This window comes from Pantherophis guttatus, chromosome 6, assembly GCF_059756535.1.
Source record: "Pantherophis guttatus breed Tessera chromosome 6, ASM5975653v1, whole genome shotgun sequence".
NCBI lineage: Eukaryota > Metazoa > Chordata > Lepidosauria > Squamata > Colubridae > Pantherophis > Pantherophis guttatus.
Genome location: NC_142068.1, coordinates 75,552,563 through 75,579,597, shown reverse-complemented (window position 1 = coordinate 75,579,597; position 27,035 = coordinate 75,552,563). Strand labels below are relative to the sequence as shown.

The window sequence follows — 27,035 nt, the reverse complement described above, 5'->3', positions numbered from 1 at the left end:
GGCTCCCTTTTAAAATTTACTGTTTTTTTTTTTTTTTAATAATATTGTCTAAGAAAGTAGCATAAATTGATTAATTTTGCTCAAGATCATGAACTCTGAAGAGGGCTTTTGCTTGTTTTGCTAATGGTGAATTAACAATGGAATATTAAGTTTGCCTCTTTACCTTTCTGTTTTTAGTTCTTTAACGCAAGGGCGTAAATCTTTATTTCTGTGAATCATGTTCAAGAAGAGGACACAGGATCCTTTCAGTATTTCTGCCGATTATAGGAGCCTTTATATCCCCTTTTGGAAGAATACTTTGCTCAAAGCAGCTCTACTGAATTTGTGTAATACAATAACCAACCTTATAGTTTCATTCATAGCACCAAAGTGACATTTGAACAGAACTACCACTGCTGCTTTTTTTTAATTCATAAAGGTGAAACTGCTGGGTTAAAAATACAACTTTACAAATTCCAAGTTCAAATCAAAATTTTATTTTCATTCAAGCCTCAGCTGACATCTTCAGGCAGAAAAATACCACATCAGAAGTAGCTAGAAAGCACGCCTTATTTAACATTAACTAGAATGACTAAAGATTACATTTTAAGAATTTCACTGATACAGAGATCCTTTGCTTTAGTCATACCAATAATGCCAAGTGAGGATTATACAGAAAATGGGATGGCTCAGTTAGTGCCCTCGCTAAGGCACTGTACAGTATAAACTGGCATTTGGTGGAGGGACTGAAGTTCAGACACATTTATGCCACCATAATGGATGCACCAGGACTGAGCAAATATTGAGATGGGGGTGGGTGGGTGATAAAACCAACCATCATGATTCACTTAAAAACAGAAAATGATCAATTTCCAGAAAATGCAAAAAAAAAAAAAAAATTACAGAGAATTCTTAACACCTTTTAGTTAACTGAATCTCTGGTCCAGATGTCTGCTTAAAGATCTGTTATTAAGGTTAGTCTGGAAGTTCAGTTGGTGAAACCAGTCTCTGAACTTCAGTTTTAAATGTCAATTGAAGACATTTCTGTTACTTAAACGATACTTCATAGAACCCCATGAAGAATAAGCAGCAACCTCATTTGCACCTTTTGCTCAGCCTGAAGATTTTGCATTATGGTTAGTAAATTCCTCCAATTAAGTATACTTCAAAGCATAACAACATCTAAATAATTTCAAACCATCTTCCATATAATTTCAGTAAAGCAGATTAAACACTCTTTCACTTAACAGCCATGCAAATCAAACTACCAAATTTCACAGAGCCTATTATAAGAAGAGATATGGGATATTCTGGGACGAACCTATTTTAAACATTTAATACAGATAAATGTGGAAAGTGAGGATCTTTTACCACCATTTTTAAATGCCGATGACAGAATATTAATAGCTTCACAAGCAATGGCATCCCTTTTTTTTTCAAGTATAGCGAAGGATTCATTTACTGCATGGAAACATATATTGGCTATTTGCAGAGATGGCCTGTTTCACAGTAAGCAATGACACTAATGCAATGAAGTTTCAGTGCTATCTTATAAAGCTTCCATCTTTAGATTGTACTGAGGTAAAACAAACAAACAAACAACCCTCTCTAAACCCTAGCTGATTATTATGCATAAATTGCTCAGTAAAGACTTTTTCATAGGCAGTTAGCATGATGCAAAAATGTGGAGATTAAAATGCTAAAAAGGTTATGAGTAAAGCCAAGAAAACAGAAAAATAGCCTCTGGGATGTTTGCCACATTTTGATGCATTCCAATTATGGGTTTTTGTTTGAATACTTTTTGGATCACAAAGCACTAAGATAATAAAGGGTTAACTTTTATCTATGGCAGCAAAATCTTCTAGCTAAATTGTTTTTTAGAATTATTTCAGCTACAAATTAAAATGCATTTCAGACTGCTTTAGTACCACAAAATCTACATTAAAAAATAATGCACTTATCTGTAAGGAACCAAAGGCTGTTTTTCCCCAAACATGCAGTATACATATACTGGCTTTAGCATTAGTTTGTGTGTAGAAATATCAGATCAAAATATTGTTATACAGCTGGGAGAAGAAGCGCTTGTGATTTTCTAAAATCAACTGTTTTCATCATAAGCACATTTTCCCAACTACTTTGCAAGCTTGAAGGTACATTATTTATACTGGATAAAAGATCGATCCACTTAGATCAATAGAATATAATGAATAAGTAATTTGTTTAAAAGCTACAATAATGCTCTCAGGAGCATTTTCAAGCACATAGGTCAGTTATTCCCAATGGTACTTTATATATTGAACAATATTTTGATCTTTTCAAAGCATGCACATGTAAAGAATGTGCTAGATTTAAAGAACAGCCAAGACAAGTAGTAAAAAACATGTTTTATTTATACGGAAAAGCTTCAAGTCAATTTTGTTAACATGTCAGAGATTATATTGCCCATATGGGATAAAAAGTCAGCTGTGAATAGAACAAAATTAGTTACATTTCTTTCTACAGAGCAGTGCAATTAGTTCACATTGCAATAAAAGTATGCAACAAAATCAAAACCATCTGTTTCCCCATAATCAGCATACTGAAGATTAGAGTGCAAAGTTTGTTTTTAGAAGTCTATCAGTTTATAGAATATTCCTTTGGGAAGGAATAGTTCACTCATTTAGTAGCAGTTGTATTTTTCAATACTGTGCAGAAAGTCTAAAATGAGTTGAAATATATGGTAAATAAAATATAGTCTATACAGTAAAAAAATACAAATTATACAATGAACTAACAAAGAATGACATTCAAACAGACTTACAAGACTGACATCTCAAAGACACAGAATATTTATTATGTACCACCTAGTTTTCAGCAAAAATAGTTTGGTTGCTCTACAACTGCACTATGAATCTTGTAGGCTGGAGATGCAGATGTCCAAGTATCTTTAAAAAACATAATAAATGTCTTTTGCAAAGCATACAGAAAGGATAAATACTCTCGTCACAGTCTTCAGGTTAATTTTTGTAGTTAATTTCCTTGTTCCAGAAACACACTTATATGGGTAAAAATCAAAAAGGGCTTCATGGTACACTGAAAACAGTAAACTGTGCTCCATTTACTTCTAATTTTGAAAAACCCTAAAATTTACAGTACTCTGGTATATAAGAAAATGTCTTCAAAGTTTACATTGCATATTTCTGTGTCCATTCTCTTGCATGTCTGTTATATCTGTCCAAGAAAAAAAATGCGAAAATATACAAGCTTATGATTCATAGCTGTGTTATCACATTTCAAATACAATCAACTACAAGATACAAGTGCTTAGAAAAGCCTTCTTCAGTCCTATTGCAACATCCAGAATTCCCATGAAAAGAATCATGCTGAAAGATTCTGGGAGCTGCAATTCTAACACACATTGAAGGCACACAACTGGGAAAGCTGGCTTAAAATAGCCATGATCTTCTATTCTACTGGAAAAAAACATATCTGTTTGGTACTGTAGAAATTTAAAGAGCACAAGATTGGTTTGTACCAACCTATCTGGTCATTATGGAATAAAAAATCAAGTGTTTTGGAGGAACCATTTTAACTAGATTGATTGCAACAGCTGGAATACAAAATGTGTTGATGATTTCCAGGGACAAACAGAATTGGATGAAAAAAAACTCAGACTCATAATGATGATCTCAAGGGGGAGGAAACCCAGATATAAATTGCTGGCTCAGATATAAAACATGGGTTAAATAGATTAAATATTTGTACAGCAACTTTTTCTGATAAAGCTGGAGTTTTACAGGCACACATCAGCAAGCATGTGGTACCACACTGATACATGATCAACACTTCAAGAAATACATAAGGTTCGCTCCTGTAATGACTAAAGGATGACAATCAATGCCATGAAGTACCGTTATTGTGTTGTGCTTTCATGTCTTTTCTCCTCTTCTTATCTTAGGACAGTTAAGGAGATGTTTAAAAATAAACCAGCTAGTTTACCATGTGAAACATTTTCCAAGCTTTGTAAATCGAAGGGTACATACAATTTGCTTACTTATCTTTTTTAGATTAAGAATACATATACAATTGTCTCACCACTCCAAAGCATAATAGACAATAGTTTTAAGACAGAGTATCTAGTTTATATTTATATTTAAAGCCATAGTTCAGAGCAGTATAAGAAATGTATGAGATAAGGCTGTATCCTTCCCCCTTCAACTTACATGCTGAATATATATTAAGGGAAACTGGACTTGAAAAGTCCATGAGTACAGTTTTAAAATAAAACGTAACATGATTGGGAAAAACATGTCTAGTAAAATAACTGAATCATTTCATCAAGATCTTTGGGGTGCAAGGAGAAAAAAAAACCAGAAAAGAACTAAGTAGTGGCTTACAATTTTTGAAATAATATTTATACGTACTTTTCCTTGTCTGACTTGTAGATTTGTGCAATATCTGGTACTAAAGGGTCATCTGGATTAGGGTCACAAAGTAGAGAGCATATGGACAAAAGCACTAGAGGGAAAGTAAAAATAATCAATTAGAGTTTTCATGATGTAAGATACTAATTAGGCCTCAAAAGTAGCTACTCATTTTTCATCTGTTTTATAATTCAATAGTTCCTGTTTTCCAATATTTGAGGTAACTAGTTCTCCTCAGCTTTATCAGCTCCTGCACATTAATATTTGGGTATTCTAACATAATTGCAACTCTGCCCAATTCCAGAGGTGCTTCCTACTTCTGAAAGAAAATTGGCTTCCTTATTTTAATAATCTAAGGGAAAGCACAATATAATTTCAATATATCCCCAGTTGTTACTTTTTAAAGAACTATTACCAAAGTAAGCATGCAATATTCTCCTTTTTATCCCACTTCCAAGCTTAAAAACAAGGCAGCAGGTCCAAGTTAACCCCATCAGAATTCAAGTCCCATATGTAAATGTGCATAAGTAGATACCAACTATCTATATTAGACCACAACATGCTTTAGGGAAACATTTTACTTCTTTTCAATTAAAAAAAAATCAAGAGTTTACCACAAAACTAATTTTGGCAATCCTTTCATTTTTAAGAACAAAACACTAATACAGGAGTTAGTATCTTAAAAAATGCAACTAATTTAAAATAGGCTGTTTCTGTACCTCCTTTTTTTGGCTAGAGTGCCTCCCTTTCCCAAATATTTTAAAAACTGTAAACCATAGCAGTTTGAGAAATATAAAAGACATTATACTTCTAGTGATACCAGTTCCCCTCTTCTGAGTTGATTTTTTTTTAAAAAAGTATGTATCTGGCCATTAGGAAGTATTTTTTAATATTTTAAGTATTTAAGATGCTTTTACTTTAATACTTACAATACTTTAAGTATTTATTTAAGAATAAGTGAGGCATCTAAAATCCATGGTACTGAAGTTGGGAAAAAAGTTCTACACAGTATATGAGTGGTAACTTGAAGTTAGGTTTCCATAGGCAAAGGATAATTAAATTGGAGGCAGCCTTGTCTAAATTCTTTCCATGCGCTCACTATACAACACAGAGCTCTTATCTGAGAGGCTCATCTTGGAAAGTTGTGCAGATTTTAAATAACTCTGGAATTGCTCCATTCAGTTAAGTTGTATTTCTTTTGTATATAAAGAATATGGGTAAGTTTTGATTCAAAACAATGTGAGAGTTATAGAGGAATAAAACAAAATTGTCAAGAATTCTATTATTTTTCATTCTTAATACCGGAGATCTCAGTCTACATTATTTAATAAAACCTTAAACTACTGCCACCAAAATAACTCCACTGTACCTTCTAGAAACTCAGTAATTTGGTTCCTAAGCATGCAGCTGACATCATCACTAGAGAATAGTTCAAAAAATGAGTAAAATTAAGATTGAGTAAAGTGTTGCTTTTCAGATGATTGTTGTTTAACATGTAGTTTTTAGTTACAATATAAATTTATATTTATAACATAGCAGGGTTTTCCCCAGCTATGTAAACTGTCATAGCTTATGGCTTTGTCTCACAGTTAGATCTTCCTAATGTTTATTCCAATTAATCCCTCAGAACCTAGAACAAATGACATGGAGCAGCATTCTTCTATCTCCAGTTTTTCCTATTGCTTCTGGCATCAAAAATGATTTGGAAATTTCAGAAAATATATGTTAAAGACTCCTTTTATTTTATATTATTATTATTATTATTATTATTATTATTATTATTATTATTATTATTATTATATCTTTAGTGAGATTCACAGCCTTTGAGGCTGGTTAATAGCTCAGCAGCTCGAGTCCTAACCAAGGACCTAGGAACTGTTAAGGTATCGTCGGAGGATGTAAGCCATTTCCGAGTAAGGTGGTTTTTTGTAGAGTCAAAATGTTCAAGTCTGGTAAATTTAGAATTTCTAAATAGCGGGATAGCCCTTTGGGTATTCCTCCAAGGGCTCCAATTACAATCGGGACAACACACAATTTCTTTTTCCACAGTTGCTCAACTTCAATTTGCAAGTACCGGTACTTCATGATTTTTTCTTGCTGCTTATCTTCAATCCGTGCATCACCAGGTATTGCAATGTCAATGAACCATACTTTTTTCTTTTCAACTATTGTTATGTCAGGTGTGTTGTGGACCAAGTGCCTGTCAGTCTGAATCCTAAAGTCCCACAAGATCTTGAGTTTCTCATTCTCTAAAACTTTCTCAACCTGATGTTCCCAGTGGTTTTTGCTGTACTCAAATCCAAACTTCTGGCACAATTTCCAGTGAATGATCTTAGCAACGCGGTCATGGCATTGTAGGTAGTCAGTTTGTGAAATTTTGCTGCACCCACTGATCAGGTGGTTGACTGTCTCATCTTTCTCATTACAGAGGCGGCATTTGCTGTTGGTGGTAACATGTTGAATTTTTGCCTTCATGCGGCAAAAATTTGTGGCTAGGGCTTGTTCTTGAGCTGCCAAAATAAAGCTTTCTATTTCTTTTTTCAGTACTCCTGATCTTAACCAGTTCCAAGTTAGTTTCTGGTCAGCTTTGTCTTCAATACTTTTCAAGTATTGGCCATGCAGAGCTTTGCTTTTCCAATTTTCAGCTCGTTGCTCAATTACTTCTTTCTTATATTCTGCTTTTGTGTTAGTTGTCTTTAAAAGGCCTCCTTTATTTACTTCCTTAAGCATTGGTTCTTCACTTTTCTGGATGTAATCATTCAAGCTGCGTTTTTCTTCTTCCACAGTCTGCTTTACTTGTAGGAGTCCTCGACCACCCTCTGCTCTTGGTAAATATAATCGGTCAACATCACTTTTAGGGTGCAAGGCATGATTCATTGTCATAAGCTTCCTTGTTTTTCTGATTATTATTATTATTATTATTTGCTTAATATATCTAATACTGAATTTTGCTGCAAAGAAAATATCAGGAATCTGGTCCAACCAACAAATTTTAGTAAAAGACACAAGTGTTTGTGAGCTGTGTGCAGATTAAAAAATGTCAAGCAAAAATATGCAATCAAACTGATTTTTTAAATTACTATACACTCAATCTTTTTACAATGAGTTTTGCTGTCTAAATGAAGTTTTGTAATTACTGTATAATGGTCTCTGGTTTCTGGTATAATGGTTTCCAGATCTTTTTCCAGAAGAGCTCTCTCAAACTATGCAAGCTTCCTTCCTCTGAAGGTTCTAATCTGATCCCTACAGTCACCAATTTAGATCATAGTTTAAAATCTCCACCCAAGTCAATAGCAATGGCCTTATGCCCAATACATAGTAACAAATTCAGGCGTGGCTATTTAATTATCTTAGGGGATCCTCACAGAATATAAACTTTATACAATATGCACATAAAACAGTATGTTGTTGGTTTGCTTCACAAATAGAATTACCTTTAGATACAGTCAGTGCTGGTGACCACTGTGACCTCAGGATATCAAGACAAATACTTCCATTGCTATTTATGTTTGGATGGTATATTTTTGTAGTGAATGCAATCTGCAACGCAACAGTGCAAAATAAAACTCAATTGCTTGTACCACATATACTAGATAACTTCATCAGACATTTTTAAAAGAAAAATCTCTTTATGAATGAGCAGTAAAGAGCCAAATGAACAAATAAGACTATTTGTTGGATGGGGTTTTTAGAAAGTTTGTCAATCATTATATATGCTAAGTAATATCTAATAGCTCAACTTCTCTTTGGAAGGACAGAGCTATCCTCATGCTCAAATCTGATCACCGTCGTGTTTCCATAAAACACATACTCATTCATTTTCCAGACCCTAAGATATCATAAGTGGTGAAATGTATTAATTTAAAACATTTATATAGCCACCCACTTTATTACTAACTCTGGTAGCTCCCAATTATCTCTTAGGAGTTATTGGATCTGGCAAAATGACTGAATTGAAGTGTAATGAATTTATTCAAATACACATCTTTACAATGTCTTAAAATTATGTTCTCAGAAGAAATCTGTGTATTAATTTGATTTTGAGATATTAATATTTTAAGTAATATCTTGGATGTCCATATTCTTGTTGCATACTTATTACATTGAAATTCATGGCTGGGCAATTTAGCATTAGAAATATAAATTTATGGCCCTAGTTACTCAATGGACTAAAGACTTGGTGTTAATTGTAATTTATGAATGAGTTGCTTTTAGATGTAGAATATGTATAGCTGATTATAATGAAACAAGGTATTTTATTCATACATTTGGGTAAAACAGTGCCATACTTATATACATCCATAGTACAATCAATTCAATTAAAATTAATAGTCATCTTTTGCCTAAAACACACAATTGAAGCAAAGTGCCCCTTTGAGACTTCATGCAACCCTAATATAAAATATTTATGTAAAAATGTCAAGAAATTCAATTTCTGTGATGTAGGCATTTTATGTTTTTCCCCAACCCTGCTAATTTGGTAGGGAATGAATCTGATACTTTTTCTACACTCTGTTGTTAATGCAACAACAGTTATAACCAAATTATCTGGGTAAAATACACTACCACATAAAATGATTGGAGCTTTAAGCCGTCCCTTGGATCTTTATAAAGCTTTCTACTAAAGGCATGTTATCAGAGTAATTTCCAAGTCCACGGAAACATTAAAATCACATTATATTAGCAATAGTGCCATGAGATGTAGGTTCAGACCACTGCTCTTGGACGGCCAAAACATTCAGTTCAATACATCAATTGCAGGAAGGCAGGAATTGATGTATTGAACTGAATGTTTTGGCTGTCCAAATTGCCTGATAGAATTTCTCTGGAAAAAGGAAAAAAAAAAAAGGATAGATATGATTGCAGAGAGATTTAAAAAATGCCATAAGGGAGAAAGAGCACCACAGCACAGACCCAAGAGGTAGGGTGGTAAGAGGGCATGTGGACTCCACAAAGGCGTCTGAAGCCTTGGACATCCCAGACTTGGTAGCACCACTGTATATAAAACTCCTATTCTAGATCATATATACAGTTCAAGAACCAAGATCTAACTTAACCTTAGGTAACAGATTGACCATTAGGTTTCCTCTAAAATGCATACTGGCAAACAAATGTGAGGGTGTCCCAAAGGTGCTTTTTTAGGAGACAACTGGACTTTCTTGGTTTTCTTTTGAAGAGGTTTCGCTTCTCATCCAAGAAGCTTCTTCAGCTCGGACAGGATAGTGGAGAATGGAGGGATTTATATTCCTTGCAGACAGCTGGTAATCTGCATCCTTTTAAGTGTGAGGGTGGAAAAGCAGATCTCAAGCTAGTAAGATCTGTTTCCTATTCTCTAGGACCTCAAATATCCATCAACTTGAGTCTCAGGAATGGCTGAAGTCGCCATATCAAATTTAAAATATTGCTAACTAATTTGTCTTTTGAATTCTTCTGTGTTTGTCTCAAAGTGCTCTGTCCTTTGATCTATTTATTCTATTCTTATTTTAATAAAATATCTATGCCCAGCAAATTTCCCCATCAGAACATAAGACCAAGCCCTGATATTAAAATGAACAAACTGCATTTTTAAAATTAAGTGTTTACCTTTGGTGGTTTGAATGGGTAGTCTGTTGGAAAATGGACTGTAAGAAAAAAGACTCCCCCTTGATAAGCACTGTCAGGCTGGAAAACAAACAAAATAAAAAGATAACGTTTTCCATCGTTTGCATGAAACTACTACTTAATTCGGAGTGCAGATTGTAGGCTGCTGTCATTTTTTTAAAGCCAATTTCATCCAAGCCTGCAGAAAATCTTGATTAAATTTTTCTTCAAATAATACTTGATTATGACCACTATTTTAATCTTTATACCATTTTAGAGAGAAATCATCTAGACAGCACTCTTAGCTTTATGCTGACAGCTAAACTCTAATCTATCTCAGTAAGAAGGCTGGCAAATGGTGATTTTCTTACAGCTTTAAAGTATATGTTAAGGAAAGTGATGGATATATTTCTTGCTGATGGGAAAACATCCATCAATTGCTCTCCCTAAAATGGGGTTAGGTAAGGATAAAAGGAAATTCTGACAGTTGGCTAGACTCATAAATGTAGTGCCTGATCTGTGGGGGTTAGTTTCTGCCTCTTCTGCTTTATCAGAAATTCTGTGGTTGAGTCACATATTATTTTTGTTCTCTCCTTCTCTGTTGTGCTCTCTTGCTCTTACTTGCTGTTTCTCTCATTTTAAAAAAGAGGCTTGATAGGAGGTTGTTGACAGGACTAACAGACAAACTCCCTGCTTCTGCTGCCACCCCTTCCTGCCCTGGTACTATAAGTCATCCACTCTGTTCTTATTCCTACTGCAGAAAAGCAATAAAAAAACGCAGAACCAAAAGCAAAACAACACAGGAAGGATTGCATCATTTCAGATTAATGTAATAGCAGTAACAGAATAGCACCCATAATAGCTAAATGTAGTATAGGCAAAATAAATATATAGCACAATATAAAACATTAAAAATAAAGCAATATAATATAGATTTCCTAATATCAATACAATCAAAATGTAAATTTATATTGAATATGGATAAAGCTCTTCTGACTTCACAAAGATTTTGCTAAAAGCAGTATTGTAAAGTCTTTTAATCTTCAAATAGTGAGATGCCAGACATAATTCAAGAAGGAATCTCTTTCAGAAGGTAAAATCTAGAAAAATCCCTAAGATGTTACATAGTAATTTAATATGAGGAAAAACCAATCAACCTTGATTGCACGATGAAGCTAAGTGTATAACATAAATTATAGTAGTTATTCGGAAAGCAGGATGTAGGATATATGGCCTGTCAGTTAACACCATTCATTTCACCTGCGTACATTCCCAGACTCAGCCAGTATAGAGATTGGCAAAAGAATAATTAAGAATGATTAAGATTGAATTGAGAATTCTATGGCCATACAAACTATATCATTATGGATCTGAACCAGAAGGTGGAGAGCAGAACCATTAAGGTCTGTCAACACAGTAAACAATTAATGAATTCTTCAAATATTTAAAGTGCATTTCTAATCAATAAGAATTGCTCACAATCATCAACAGTCATGCATGTAGAAATAAAAATTACAAATAAAAATAAATATATGATTGAACTAATCTTGTTCTGTTTAGACCCAGTAACAAAGTAGCAAGATGCATTATAAATAAAATAGTGGTTGAAAACAATTATGCAATATCATAAGTCTCTAAAATAATAAATTAATGTAAACAGCATCCCCTTTTGAATTAGTCTGGCCTAAGAGAATATTTCTGGTCCTATGTTATGAAAGATCTTCTTTCTCCAAGGCTGAAGACATACTTAAATTTGGCTGTCCCCACTTCTAATTCAATACTTATTATTATACCTTGCTGTTCCTCGTTTCCTTCTTCCCTGGAACAAATTATCTCTGTTCTATCACCTCTAACCATAAGTAAGGCAGATGAGTATTTGTTTAATCAACCTGTGATAGACAGGTTGACTGAAGAGACTTCAGCTCTTTTGTTTCCTTTTGCATCTTCTACTCCCATTTCATTTTCACACCTAAGATCTAGAACATCACCTGTTTAGCTTTCCATATTTCCTTTTAACCTTGGGTTAAGGGTAATTACAATTAGTTATTTACTTATGGTACCATGTATAATACTAACACATTTATTATTGTATAAGTGCTCATAGATCAGAGTCCACTTTATCAAATGTATGTAATAAGGCCTGACAAACACATTGCCATTTAATCACCAAATATTGATTTCATTTGGATTTCTCTTCTGTTCATATACTTTCCATTTTGTTAATTGATCAAAATCAACTATTAACAACTTCTATGTCTGAAAGCATTAATTTACAGCATTTACAGCATAACTGCCTAACACTTTTGCACAGTACTGTATATTAAATAGCGTCAACGTATAGTTTGTAATCAGGTGATTTTATTGTTTAATCAGTGAGAAATTGTGTTCCTTCTATTTAATTGTTAAAGGTATTTAAGAAGGATTTTATACAATGCAGCTTCTCAAACAGAATATATTACAAGCTACAGAGCAACTTCCTAGAATACAATATTAGTTTGCATTTTCTTATTTGCTGAAATGGATCTCAATAATACATACCAAGCTGCTCCACTCATTCAGGATCACATCCTAGATGAATGAGTTTTATTAGAGGCCAACCTAATATTATGCATGTCCAGGACTGCCTAAGGTTTGATATCCAGTAAGTGGCAATGGGTGAGGGCAGACTGGAGTGCAGAATAGATGCAACACCTCATTCCTACACTCTACTATTACTATTTAGAGCCAACCAAGATTTATTCACTGACTTCATTCACACATCACTCTGTGCTAAATCTAAAGAATATACGTTAGAATTTAGGCTGAGATACTTGCAGAAATCAATTATATTAAAACTTAGTTTTATTATTTTATTATTAATGAAGTAAACAAAAGAAATGAACTCGGTTATAAAAATTACATACTTACAGGTCCCATAATAGTTGCTTGCCAATGAAACACTGAAAAACACAAAATATTATTTATCTTACTAAGTATTTAATGATACTGTATATTATAAGTATGTAAACTATTTTGCCATCAACTATAAAGATCTTACAGTCATCTCCAACAGGTCCAGCTGAACAATGTGCAGGTGGATCACGCTGCAGATCACTTAGCTCCTGTAAGAATCACAGAAAACATTTGGAAGGTTATAAACAAACTCAAGATTAATTATCCAAATCTGGATCCAATTTATTGATTTGATTAAGCATATGCAAAATTTACAACTAAAAAGAATCAAAATAAATTTTAGTCAAAATAAAATTCAATGAATGCACAGTGGAACTAAGATAATTAGTATTGAGCACTACTGCGAGATAAGTGATCTCCACACATTTAAGGCATATGTTATACACTTATCATTAATACAATCAGTGACTCCCATGTTATTTCAATTCTAAAGTTGTTAGCCTGTGTGGATAGACATAAATGCAGACTTCCAACAGAGATTAAACAGAGTTAAGGCAAAAGTTGAGCATGATTTAATCTGAGTAGAACTCTGCAATGAATTAAGTCAAAACCCTGCATGGGTCAAGGAAAGAGCCAGTGATAATTCATATCACCATGTTTTGAAGTTATTGTTTTATTAACCATTGCACAATTTCACTAACAAGTATCAAAGAGGTAAAGATAAGATTCTCAGGCATAATAAATGTATAGGAAGATCCAGTAAGTCTACAAACTTTAATTCTAACAGAGCATACAAATATTAATGTATGTTGTACTTCATTTATTTTTTTAAAGTTTATATTGCAACAGAAATAAACTTCCATATACTATACTAATAAAGTATATTAAAAAGTATTAACATAATAAAGCCCTAACATAATAAAGTCATAACTGCATCAGCTCTCCAACTGCATGAAAAATTGGGCTTCCAGAGGTGCCAAATAATTGGTCCAAAGGGGTTTGTGAAAGAATTTTGTAAGCAATTTACTATTCAATTTTTCATGCCCATCTGCTTCATTTTTGGAAGCAAAGGAGCTCAGTTTATATGGTAGCTACAGATATGGTTTGCATATATTTTAAATAAATACATTAATTCAGCTCAGAATTACGGAGATGTTGTCAGAAAAGCTACAGCTCCAAATGAGCTGATATTGGTGAAGGATGCAAAAATCAATGAATTAATCATCAGAGCTTCCAAGTTATATTCATAACAAAAGGTAAAGAATCGCCTGCTAAATGAAAATGGCAAAATGCTAACAGGTAACACAGAAAAAGCAGAACCTATTTTTGTAGATGTTCCATTTGGCAAGCGTAAAGAGCAGGCCGAAGGGGCAGGATGAAATGTAGTCATGGAATATCTGCTCAGTTGCAGTGAGATGAAATCTCCAGAATCAGATAAACTAGATTTTACGGTATGAAGGAATATGCTGATTATCAGGCGTGACATAATGTCTTTGACAACTCTTGGAGAAACGATGAAATTCCAGAAAACTGGAGGAGAACAAATATTGTCTTTATCTTCAAGAAGAGAGAAAAAGGTACTTGGGAAGATCCCAGACCATATTGTAAAAGGGATGATCTAAACAACCTTAAAAATATAATTGTGATTACCAGTAGTTATCATGGATTGAGTAGAATTGGGGAATACTATAGACAGAATAGACCTTAATTTAACTGAAGTATTTGACAAAGAACCCAAACTATCCTGTTTAGCAAGATTACCAGTTAAAGTAAGACAATGAATACTGCACATAGCTGGTCCAAGAAATGTATCTGAAGCCTGCTCAATAATTCTTCTACCTGAGTGTGATATCAAGTGGAGTGATGAAATGAAATCAGTCCTGAATCTGGTACTCTTCAGTATTTTTTTTTCATGACTCTGATGTGAAGGAAATGCTTCTCAAATTTTCAGGCATAAAATTGGGTAGGTTAATACTGTAGAAAACAGAAATAAAATTCAATATTATCTTGGTAAGTAAGAAAAATAGATTTCTCTAAGTAATCTACCATCTCTCAAGTATTATGTGCAATTCTCAGCATTAAGTAGCAATAATGATTTAGAGAAACTGGAACAAGTGGGGGAGGGGACACAGGGTGATCTAGAAACTAAGTCCCATGATTAAATATCTGGGAATATTTAGCCAGAAAAAAGAAACTTGAGAGAATATATGACTAAACTCTACATAAATACCTAAAATACCTACAAAGATGTCACAGAAGATGGCTGGGACTTGATCTGATCTCAGGGAGCTTTAAGGTAACAGGAATCAAAATAGATTTAAATTACATAAAGGCAGACCTGAACTGAATCTTAGAAACAAATTTCTAACCGCAACGATAGCTTGACTGTGAATCCAGTTACTGAGGGAAGGCAATTTATTGGATGTGTTCAATTAGAAGTTAGACAACTATCTGTCAAGGATGTTTTAATCTGGATACCTGCATGAAACATGGGGTTAGATTTGAGGGCCGAATAGTTGGGATATGTGTTGAAATGTATACAGTGTCACAGAAGCAATTTCTTTGAACAGGAATTAAAACCTAGCAAAACATATATTATTATTAAAACCAGCTCCAGGACAATCATGAGTTTGATCTATATACTTCAGTTCTGGCCCTAAATTCCAGATATAGTATACAGTATGCATAATGTATCTCTTTTTATAAAATAAAATTTAAATCCAATATAAAACAAAAGAAGCAATGTCTCTTGGGTGATATACTGTAATCTCTCTTTTTGGCACTAAAGGAAGTTTTTTTGTTTTTCAGTTCAAACTTTATCAATCAACTTGGCTCTTTTAATACATTGTTTATATGTACTGTAAATTTAAGTGGAAATGTTTTAATCTATTGTCTTACTCAACTTGATACAAACTAATTCTAACCACCAGAATTAGTGAAGATTCTTTAAAACTTGAGTATTAAAAAATACATGCCCTTAAGTGTAAACCTGTGTGAAGCAAAAAGGCAGAGAAGTCAGAAGTTAAAAAATTATACTCAGAACAGTAATACATTAAAGCCAAATGTTAACACGTTCAAATGCTATTGACACTGGAGAATCTCACAGGAACTAACGGATTTCATATCTTCATCACACCCATCTTTTCTGGAAGTGATTGATGTTATTATTTCAAGAGAATAATCTAACTGAATTCCATAGTCAGAATAGTATTAATTTTTGACTAGATCATAAATACTTTACTAAATTCCTAGCTTCATTATCAAGGGGCTATTCATACTTAATCAACTAATCAGCGTAGAAGAAAAAATATTTTGCAGTAGACTAATTTAATTATAGCTCAGATGTAAAAAAAAAAGCTGAGATTAATATGCAAAAATATTATTGAAGCAAAACTAGTATTATAATCATAATATTAAGGACTAATAGCAGTTCTTAAACACAATAAGTACTAAATACAATATAGTCATGAATCTTACATAGCCATCCTACTACACATTTTTGAAAAAGAAAGCATCAACTTCAGAAGAACAAAAATCTTTGGAATTTTTTTCCTTGGTCTTCTTAGAATTTTCCATGTGTTTCTTGGGGAAGCTGAGGGTGTCTAAAATGCTTTCCATTTCTTTTTCTTTGTGAGGCATCCCATCTCTACAGGGTGGCTATTTACAAACATGATGGCAGTTGGATTTCTCACATTGTATTAATGTAAAACCAGTGGTGGGTTGCTACCAGTTCATCCCGGATTGGGCGAACCGGTAGCGTCAGCGGCAGGAGGCTCCGCCCAACTGCCCAAACATCTCTGTGCATGCGCAGAAGCAACATGTGCACACACCCACGAGCAAACCATTAGCGACAGGATTTGAAACCCACTACTGTGTAAAACGTAGTTTGGAATAGCTAGGCATAATAACCTAGCTATTATGGTTTGTGAATCATGGTTTATGGTTTAATATTAGTATGATTACTAGGCATGATTATTCAAACAATTTAAATTAGCCACAAACACAGTAGTGCATCTGATTTTTAATTTTTAATTAACTGATTTTAATTTCCATTTCTTCACATTAAAATTGTTATAACCAATCAGTATTCATCAACATTCATTTAAATATTAGTCTTTACATTAAAACGAATAGTCATTCTGATACGAAGCCAAATGTTTGTTGTTCCTCACATAATTCCCCTGACCTTCTGGAAAAACTATTAAGGTTATTTGCAATTAATTTTATTCTGTATAACTAGCTGCATGTCCTTAAAGATCATTTAAGTGTGTACTTGTCTAAAGAAACCAATGGCAAAATCTTTCCAAGTACAGGCCTTTTTAAATCCAAGAGCTCTGGTTTCAGGGAGAAGAGAAAATAACTTATTTATGCAAAGTGCTGATACTACCACTCCAAAGGAGAATCCACAAGTGTCCAATTTCCAAGTGTCATGAAAGCTGAATACAGCATAAGGCATATAACAAAGCTACTGAACTGCATGCAGGCAGTGGGAAACTTGTTCTGAAATAAACATTACTTTTAATTTCATTATTGTCTTTAAGAATTGTTGGTTTTATTGTGATTTTAGAACTTTTCCTTTTGAAAATTTATTTTGGAATTTTTGCCTGAAAAGATTATTACAGAAATAAAATAAATAAGCAACTTGTTTGTTTTCCTATCATGACCAAACAGAAATAGCAGTTAGTCCTTGATTAACAATGGTAATTGGGGGCAAAATTTCCATTGCTTACTGATGTAGTTGAAAAGCATGCCGTCACATCACTGTGCAGTTTAGCAACAGAAATCCCAGCAGCTCCCATTGCCATCATTAACAGAATCCCACTGGTCATTAGGCAAGGACCAACCTCAATCCAAGCTTTCCCAGCTTGGTCCCTCCCAGGCCCAAACTTTGGTAAGGAAGGGGAATGTCTCTTTTTGAATTCCTACCACCCACCCCAACCCTCCCTGAGGCCATTCTGTACTCTTAGCAATGGTGGGCACCCAGCAGCATCAGAATTGAAGTAGAAGCTCCCTGACCTCTATTTCATGCCCCCAGCGCCACTATCGGCATCAAAGAGTGCCAGCTCAAGACCATGGCGAACCACCCCAGCATCCCAGCACAAAGCCTCACCAACCTGAGCTCTACTGGCTGTGCTGCACCCAACTGCCATCTTCCTCCCATTGCTGAGAGGTGTGCCCGTCCTGGCCCTACGTCAGGAAGCTGCTATCTGCACCATGCCTTTTTCCGAAGGCTGCATGTGCCACTATCATGATGTTTTGGAAGATACTTCTTAGGCCTCCAAAATCTCTTGAGAAGGTCCACCTTTCTCTAAATTGTTGTGTAGCCTTCTCATGAAGTTTCAGACACCTGGAGTTGGCCATGGTTGGCTGACACTACTTAAAGCCCTACTTCAGCAGCACCAGCACTGTCACTGCTGCCAAGGAATGCCACTGGGCAGGGTGGTCAAAAGGGCAGAGTTGGGGAGGGGATAGCAAGTAGAAGTGATTGATGTAAGTGCTGATCACAGCCATGACATTAGGGATTGGGTATAAGTACTATTCATTCAGCATCACTAACTTTGAATTGTTGCTGAGTGAATGGTCTTTAAAGCAAGGACAACCTGTACTTTTAGCCAGTCTCTGTTGGAATTACTTGTGAATTTCTGAGTTAGTGTGTCAGAAATCAGGTCAGCATTAAATTGCAAAAATTCAAGTGCACCACAGTCATCATTTTTAAAAGCAAGTGTATTACTAACACAATAGAACTAATGAAAAGTTCTCAAATGTAACTGCCACATTGGACCCAGCATTAGAGGCCTAAGACTTTTTTTCTTTCTAAGGTAGTAACCAAAAGCAATCTGAATGTTTAAAACTAAATTGATATAATTATCAGCTGGGAACAAAGGGAAGGAATCTTGAAAAAAAGGGACACTGCTTCTGGAGTGACATGTTATTTTAGGCCACATATTATTTCAACATTTTTGTAATTCCTTGTTGTGAAGCCATAAAATTAATTTTTAATTATTTATTACATTAGAAAACACATTTGTGAGTTGTTTCAGGAGTTCCTATTGGTATTGGTAATTGTTTTATCAATAAAAATTTCTAAGACTGTTCCCTCCTGGCTTCCATATTATGAGCTTATATTATTTAATAATATTTAGTCAGTGAATGACCAGCAAAAAAAACCCAGATAAATAAATGTAATAATATATTAACAATTAGCAAAACAAAGCATAAAATATAACATTTACTTCTCAATACAAAACCAAAACAACAGGTAGTTTTATGGAAGATAGTTATATCCTAATGGATAAAGAAAAAAAAACCCATAAATTTGAACAAGGAAAGCTGTTGATAATATCAGAAAAGGGTTGTCCAGACAAAGCTATGAATGCCGAATGGTGTCAAAGTTGCTGGGCTGGATAGACCATAGGAAGCTCTGCCATGGTAAAAATGGGCTGCAATCTCCATATGGGGTTCAAAAATGGAGTCTGGTTTATTGGGATGTCCAAGTCCTGTTGCAGAGTTTCCTAGATATAGCAGATTGTCTGGATCCTTTTGGCCAGCATTCATGCCTCAAGATGGAACAGAAGTTACATCACTTACTCTGATCCATACTATTGACGAGAGCATCTTTTTGGGCCACCTGTGTGGACTAGGAGTAGGGGCACGATTCCTTCCTACGTGGGTCATTCAAGTTGGCAGCAGGGCTCACCTGAAGCTTGACTTCACCTTTGCTTTTTAACAGATATCTATATGAAGTTGCTGGGAGAGGAAACTTGCTGCCTGGGATTATATGTTATCAATATGCTGATAATATCCTACTGTAAATCTTGTTTTCATACCTAGCTGGAGATGCAGCAGAGTCCTGATCCAAGCTGCAGGACACTGCATGAGGAGAAACTGACTGAAGCAAGATGGACATGTTTATTCATCTAACGAACCAGGTTGTAATCAGCTGTTGTACTGACTCTGGAAGGGATTGAAGTCTTGAAGTCTCCATTAAGAGAAGATCTGTAAGTCAAACTTCTTAGTCTGACAGCTGTTGTTGGATCTTCAGTTAAAGCCACTGCCAAAGATGTCTTCAGCCAGTTTCAGATGAGGCCCCAGAGGGGGCTCTACATGCCTTTAGTGACAGCAACTCATGTCCTTATCACCTTTAGAGTGAGTTGCTGTAACACATTTTACATGAACTGCCCTTGTGGAGAATACAGCAGCCCATCTACTGATAAATGGAAGATTTTAAACCCACACAGCTCCAATTGTGCAAGTACTGCAAATGTTTCCAGGTTGTTCAAAGTGCTGGTTTTGGGCTAGAAAGCTCTTTATGATTTGACTGTCAGGTATCTCCAGGACTGTCTTGTTAAAGTTCAACTTGCCCTTCTTGTTTGCTTAAACTGGAAGAGGATATTATGGGTACCTTCCCTCTGAGAGGTTGATGAGAGACAGGATTTTTGGTAATAGCCACTACACTCTGGAATAACCCTATATTTCTTTCTTATTGGAAATGTTAAAGAAAGAGCCATTTTGTAAAGTATTGGATAGCAGGTTAATCTATTGAAACTGGATGTTGTCACTAGAGGTGGTACGGTATTAGCTGTTATGAATTGGTTTTTAACTTTTTTTCCATTTTTACTGAGGATTGTGAATCATCTCAGGATTAATGAAGTGGAGCAGTATGTTCAAAACTACATAAATAAAAATGAGTTGAATTATATGTATATTTGAATAATTAAAAATTCAAATTTCGGTATCTTATTTGACAATAGTGAAAAAATGGATATGGAAGAGAGTAGTAATTAAGAAAAGTGCATAAATTGGCTAGAATTATGAATTAGTATAAAAACTGTATGAATTAAAACCTCTAAATATAAAAAAAATATGCAAAGAATTGTCACAATCATACACATATGCACAGCTGGTTTACAACTGAATAATCTCTTCCAACCACAATTACTCAGTAAATGTTGAGGACATAAATTATTCCAAAAAATTTACAGATACTTGCATTTGAAGCCTAGTAAATTGTGGTCTTAATTATATATATATTTAAAAAATAAACTATATGCCATAAGATTTTAAGTAGCTGAGCTATTTAATAGCACAACTCAGGATATGTGTAGCCAACAACGAAGGTTCATAAACTGTTACTTTTTCTTTTCCTGAATGTCTGATTTTGTGAGGAGAAAGTGACAAATCTCTCTGACTTAGTATAACACACATCTTCAAATTTCTATAGATAAAAGTAAATAGCCAATCAAGTTATTAAAAGCGCATGAATATTCACAAAACTCAGAAATATTGTCTTTGAGATCTGCAGTACAATACCACTTGAATATATAAGCTTCTCAAGTAAATATGTCATTTGTTACATATATTAGATACATTTAGAAGTTTAATTCCTAACTGAAATCTTAACACTGTATTAAAATATTTAACATATTTTAATAACATAAAATATTTAACATATTTTAATTTTATAGAATACTGAAATAGAAATATAATTTAATAAATTTATAAATATTGTTTGCAATATTTGAAACCTAATGCTGCAAATAATCCATCTCATTTGAATTCACAAAATACATATTTAAATGTAAGTTGTATTTTTTCTTAAGCTTCCAACCTCAATATCCCCTCAATGTCAATTAAATATTGAACCTGCCATGATATTTTTTAAAACCTTGGTTCTGTTTCCACTTTAAAGCACCATAGGAGGCAGTTCAAATCCAGAACTCTTGCTCTCTGGACTACCTTGAGACTATTAGAAGCAGAAGTGTTTTCTGTTAAGCTTTTGAATGTTCTGCAAATGTTTGAGAAAGGGGCACTTCTTAAATAGTATTGCTGTTAGCAAAATACTCCTTCTCAAAGCAGCTATAGGTATTCCTCAACGTACAATCTTCATTCAATGACTGTTCAAAGTTATAATGGCACTAAATGACAGATACAACTAGTCTTTGGAGTTTATCCCAACACCTGGTGGTCACATTATTGCAATTTGAATGCTTAGTAACCCTTCACACTTACGATCATTTGCTAAACACCCCATGATCACATGATTGCTATTTGCAATCTTCCATGCCAGCATCCCTAATAAGTAAAAGGGAAGCTGGCAGGGAAGACTGTAATTTGCTGGGGTACATCTCCCCTACTTACGCTCTCTCCCCCAACCCCTCTGCATTCACACAGGTCACTTGTGCACACTTCTCAATCCATGCTGCATACCCAAGCCTCCTCCCCAAAGTTGTACAGTGCCGCTCAGACACTGTATTGATTGATTGATTGATTGATTGATTGATTGATTGGTTTGATTTATATGCTGCCCTTCTCCGGAGACTCAGGGCGGCTTACGATGCATTAAGTAATAGCCTTCATACTTTTGTATATACCTGCTTAGTAGGGTTTTTAGCCCCCCCTAAGCGGTGTTCTTTTTTTTTTTTTTAATACAAAGTCAGCTTATTGCCCCCACAATCCGGGTCCTCATTTTACCTACCTCGAAAGGATGGAAGGCTGAGTCAACCTTGAGCCGGTGAGATTTAATCTGCTGATCTACTGAACTGGCAGTCAGCTGAAGTAGCTGCAGTACTGCACTCTAACCACTGCACCACCTCAGCTTTATAATATACTGTACACATCCTCACATCGTCTGTCCGACCTGCATAACACTACCCGCAGAGGCCCACACACCCTCCCCAATCTACACAGCACCTCTTGCGTACTCCCTTACTCTCTCCAACCCATGCACTCTTCTCAACCTTCCCCAACCCATGCATCAATCATGTACACATACTAATCAATGCCACACCTCTCGCATATCCCCATGCTCCCTTCCCAATTCATAGCATGCCTCTCAAGCATCCCTATGCATTCTCCTTAACCTACCCTGATCAGCAATGCCTCTCCTACTGGCCTCTGCCTTAGCCTTTGAAATCCCAATTGTTTAAATAAAAAACTAAGATTTAAGACAGATTCAGAACATACATGCCGTATGTTCAAACCCAAAACCCAAAAAAGATATGGAAAAACATGATCTTTGAACAGTCAATCAGAATAGAGCTGAAAGGGACTTTGGAGGTCTTCCTGACCAACCCCCTGCTAAAGCAGGAGAATAATACCATTTCAGATAGTGCCAGAAAAGAAACTGGAAGTCAATGTATATGTTTCAATATCTGAGGGGGAATCTCTTTGACAAGCTGCAGGTAACAGGTCAGGTCCAAGGATTAAACAGCTATAGTGCTGGCAGACTCACAAATAAACTGTTTCCACATCTGATACTAGATCTATTAGAAACAGTTTATGCTACAATCCAAAGTCATTTTTCTCATTTACATATATTTATATCTCTTATTGCCTATCACCAGTGTTCCCGTTCACTTGCCATCTATCAACGTAGCTGTTGTCTCTGAAACTGGTATCATGAAGATGATTTCAAAAAGCTGAAATACATATAACTATTGGAAGTTGGAATTTTTTTTAAGATAGAAGAAAAAAAAAACTTTGAATGGTTATCCACACCAATTTCAAATATGCTAATCATGATAGTCATGGTATACAAAGATACCTGGCCAAACTGCAGTTACAGTTTTCTGATCATCAAGAAGACTGACATTTGACCAGTCCGTGACTTCCCTCCAAAAAAAGAAAAAGAGAGAAAAGAACTTCAGATATGGGTTAAATACCAATTATCAGAAGGATAATGGGGAAACTGTCTCAGATTTTAATCTCTCTCAGAAACTTCACAAAGTTCTAACCAGCTACATGGAGATTTTTCCATATCAATGAGTGGAAGAAATATTAGTACACTTGCAACAACAATAATACACAATTTAATTAACATAATGTATAATGATATTTTTTATTTACCAATCATTTAGTTGAAGTAAATTGCACAAATCAAGTGGGAGACAGATCAATTGATTCAATATAGCTGAAATTCCTTACAAATATTTTTATCTGCCTTAAAGACACAACTGTTATCCAATTCTTAAATGTTATCTGCTTAGTTAACAAAATAATACTGGTACTTGTATATCTATGGTAAGGATAACAAAAATCATAAAACATTTCTAGTTAACCACTCTATATTTTTAAAATCATTTAATCATCAGATTTAAGAACATAATAAAAAATAGGCAATTAAACCAATGATTTCATGATGCTGATTTAAAGTCCCCATTTCTATAAGTTTTTGGATCAATCAGATATTAAATAAATAAGTTTAAATAAGTTGGTTACCCTGGCAAAGTATTTTCTTGCCATGCAACTCTGAACACATCTCGGATATAGGAAACGTTTCCAGAATGGGCCTTTGACTGTTATTTTCTAACCATTTGGTGGACTACTTGAAAAATACAGGTAACTGGGGAAAAAAACTTTTGACACCAACATTTTCAACAAATATGCTACCAATTAGATGGTCACAACATATCTTTAAATAATCTTTTATAATATTAAAATATCCCAGTTTCCCCTGAGGGAAAATTAAAAACCTGTCTAGGCTTCATTTTTTTAAAACAAAAAGCACTTTTAATTCCTAATATTCATTCAGAAGTTGCAGTGCTGCTTATCCTTAATTAGAATATACGACAGATGTAAACATGTGTAATCCTTAATACACTTATAATAGGGCTTGTTTAAAGGCACTTAGGATTTCAGCCTTGATATAATTTATAACATATCCTAAGCACTCTATTTTTAAAAAGTAATTTGATTTAAACCTTGCCTTTCTAATTAACTGACTACTCAAGGTGGCTATATAAATTATTCCCATAAAGTGAAGAATTGCAAGAACAAGGTATTGTTAGACCAGCATACTATTTCCTATGGTAGTCAACCTGCCTCAAAGCTCTCCCTGCGAATTCCAGAAAGAAAAAAAATGACAGGGTGATTTTATGAACAGTGTTCAGAGATTCAAATCTTCACCAAAAAATATCTCCCAACAATTAAAACAAGGAAACTAACTGCCCATGGGTGGAACAAAGTACAGTAATTATAATTTTCTGCAATGTTTCTGCAAATTTGCCTACTTTTGCAAATAAAATTTCATTAAATTACACCCATTGCTAATGTCATCAGTTAATTTTCTTTTTTTGCTAAGACGTTAGGTGTTCCTCCTCATCTTCCCTAATCTAACACCAAAAATAACAAATGACAACATCTGAATCAACCTCTCACATTTTAAAATTAACACTAATCAAGCTTAGTCTTAAAGGATGTCATTTCTTTAAAGACCCAGTTAAAAACAGAAATTTCTCAAGAATTGATACAAGCAAGTCTGCTTGAGAAATAAGGCATTCAGAAGCAAATTATTCCAACTAATTCTGCAGTAAGACAGACTGTCGATCTTCACCTTTAAGTGGAATACACATAATCACATCCTTTTATTCCAAACCACAATTACACTTGCCCTGCTAGGCAGAGAAAACTGCCAAGTAGGAAAAAAAAACCCCCTACCAACTGCTTGCCCATATGCACTTCCAAGAACATCACAAAAGGCTTGAAAAATAATAGCAAAGCAGGAGGCATTCTTATAACACACTTCAACCCAGCCAGGTTTGATATGTACCGTATGTTTACTAAGATGCAATAAAAGCCTGTACAGAAACAACTTTTTTTGTCTCTTACCCAGGAAAAGTGTTAGGAAAAATCTTCCACAATTAAAAATATATCTGGCAGCAATAAACTACAGGTAGTCGTTATGGCCATAATTGAGTCCAAAATTTATGTTGTTAAATGAGACATTTGTTAAATGAATTTTGCCCCATTTTACACCCTTTCTTGGCTCAGTTGTTAAGTGAATCACTGCAGTTGATAAACTTAGTAACCCGGCTGTTAAATGAATCTGGCTTCCCCATTGACTTTGCTCGTTCAGCAGGTGGCAAAAGGAGATCATGTGATCTTGGGACACAGCAACACGGTCCTAAGTATGAGTCAGTTGACAAGCATCTGACTTTTGATCACAGGGATGCTGGAAAGGTCGTTAACTGTGAAGAATGGATCTTTTTCCCAGTGTAGTTGTAACTTTGAACGGTCACTAAGCAAACTGTTGTACGTCGAGGACTACCTCCAATTTTATGTGGGGAGCAGTTGCAAACTACCCAAGAAGGGCAAGACATTTCCTGCAGCAATGGAACATTATAAATAACCCTTGTTAACTAACAGTTCAATTTCTACCACCAAGCATCCTGAACAATATTGCTGGGGGAAAACCCATAGTGGGTCTGGGTGCTTCCAATGTTTTGGCCAGGAGGGAAAACTACCCCCAATAGAGACTCTATTAAACAAACATTTATTTCTCTTTATTAGACCAATTCCTCCTGTGTCTAATAATCACACCTGGCCCAATAAAAAAGAATTCGATTCCAAATCTCTTCTTCACCTGGCTCGTTTTCTATGGACAAGCTTTCTTTTTTTTTCTTCCCAGGGGTGTGTGTGTGTGTGTGTAAAACTGCACACTGGTGCATCCTTTCCTCCCCTTACTTGACCCTTCTACTAACATCTGGAGAGTTTAATAGAAGGGTTGCCTGTCTAAAAGGAGAACGAAGCATTTGAGGTTTTTTTTTTTTCGGGGGGGGGGGAGAAAGGTTTCTATCATTTGCCAAATTATCCAAATCCTCTGCCTCCCAAAGAGGGGGGTGGGGTTTGAAAGTGGGGAGGGGGGGTTTAGTAGTCATTATTTTAGATGCCCCCCCCCCGGTCGCCCTCAAGTCCTTTCGGGTAGGCCCTGGTCCCGGTGTCCCCCCCCCTCAGAGAGACGCCTCTTTCCCGAAACGCAAAGCGGTTTCTTTCCCCCCCTCAGACTTAACTGCCTTCCCTCCCCCCTCCCCTTCCCCTCCCCCCTCCCAAGGCCCCGGGAAGCTCAAGTTCACCCGGTTGGTTCCCAACCGACGAGTAGTGGGGCGGGGGGGGGGAGGGCTGTTGCCTGGTCCCGGCCCATTCGGGGCGCGCTCACCTTCTGTATCCGCTTCAGCGCCATGGGCAGCGGAGAATGCGGGCGGACCGTGGTGTGGGGGAAGCTGCGAGGAGGAGGAGGAAGAGGAGGAGGAGGAGGAGAGCGTCGGCTGCTCCAGGAAGGGGGAGGGCGGGCGCTCGCGGGGCGTGTTAAGGCCGGAGCCGAGGTGCCGCTCCGCTCCCAATCGACGGATCTTTTGTTTCCGCTCCTACTCGTAGACGGCAAGCTCCGCCCACCGCCTCCTGCCG

At 35.4% G+C, this 27,035-nt stretch overlaps 1 protein-coding gene across 2 annotated transcripts; it reads right to left on the bottom strand.

Annotated features, from left to right (window-relative positions):
- Nucleotides 1–453: 453 nt before the first annotated feature.
- UBE2D1 (ubiquitin conjugating enzyme E2 D1) lies at nucleotides 454–27,035 on the bottom strand. Of its 2 annotated transcripts, XM_060682272.2 has the most exons (8): nucleotides 26,788–27,035; nucleotides 14,694–14,828; nucleotides 13,000–13,063; nucleotides 12,870–12,901; nucleotides 9,966–10,043; nucleotides 7,817–7,922; nucleotides 4,383–4,476; nucleotides 454–3,189 (listed from the first exon to the last, which is right to left on the bottom strand). In XM_060682272.2, the coding sequence occupies exons 4-8, from the start codon at nucleotides 12,876–12,878 to the stop codon at nucleotides 3,144–3,146; spliced, it is 333 nt and encodes a 110-aa protein (XP_060538255.1). In that variant the 5' UTR covers nucleotides 12,879–12,901; nucleotides 13,000–13,063; nucleotides 14,694–14,828; nucleotides 26,788–27,035; the 3' UTR covers nucleotides 454–3,143. The 2 variants fall into 2 exon arrangements, with proteins under 2 accessions (XP_060538255.1, XP_060538254.1); XM_060682271.2 differs by lacking the exon at nucleotides 14,694–14,828 and having other exon boundaries at nucleotides 26,788–27,024.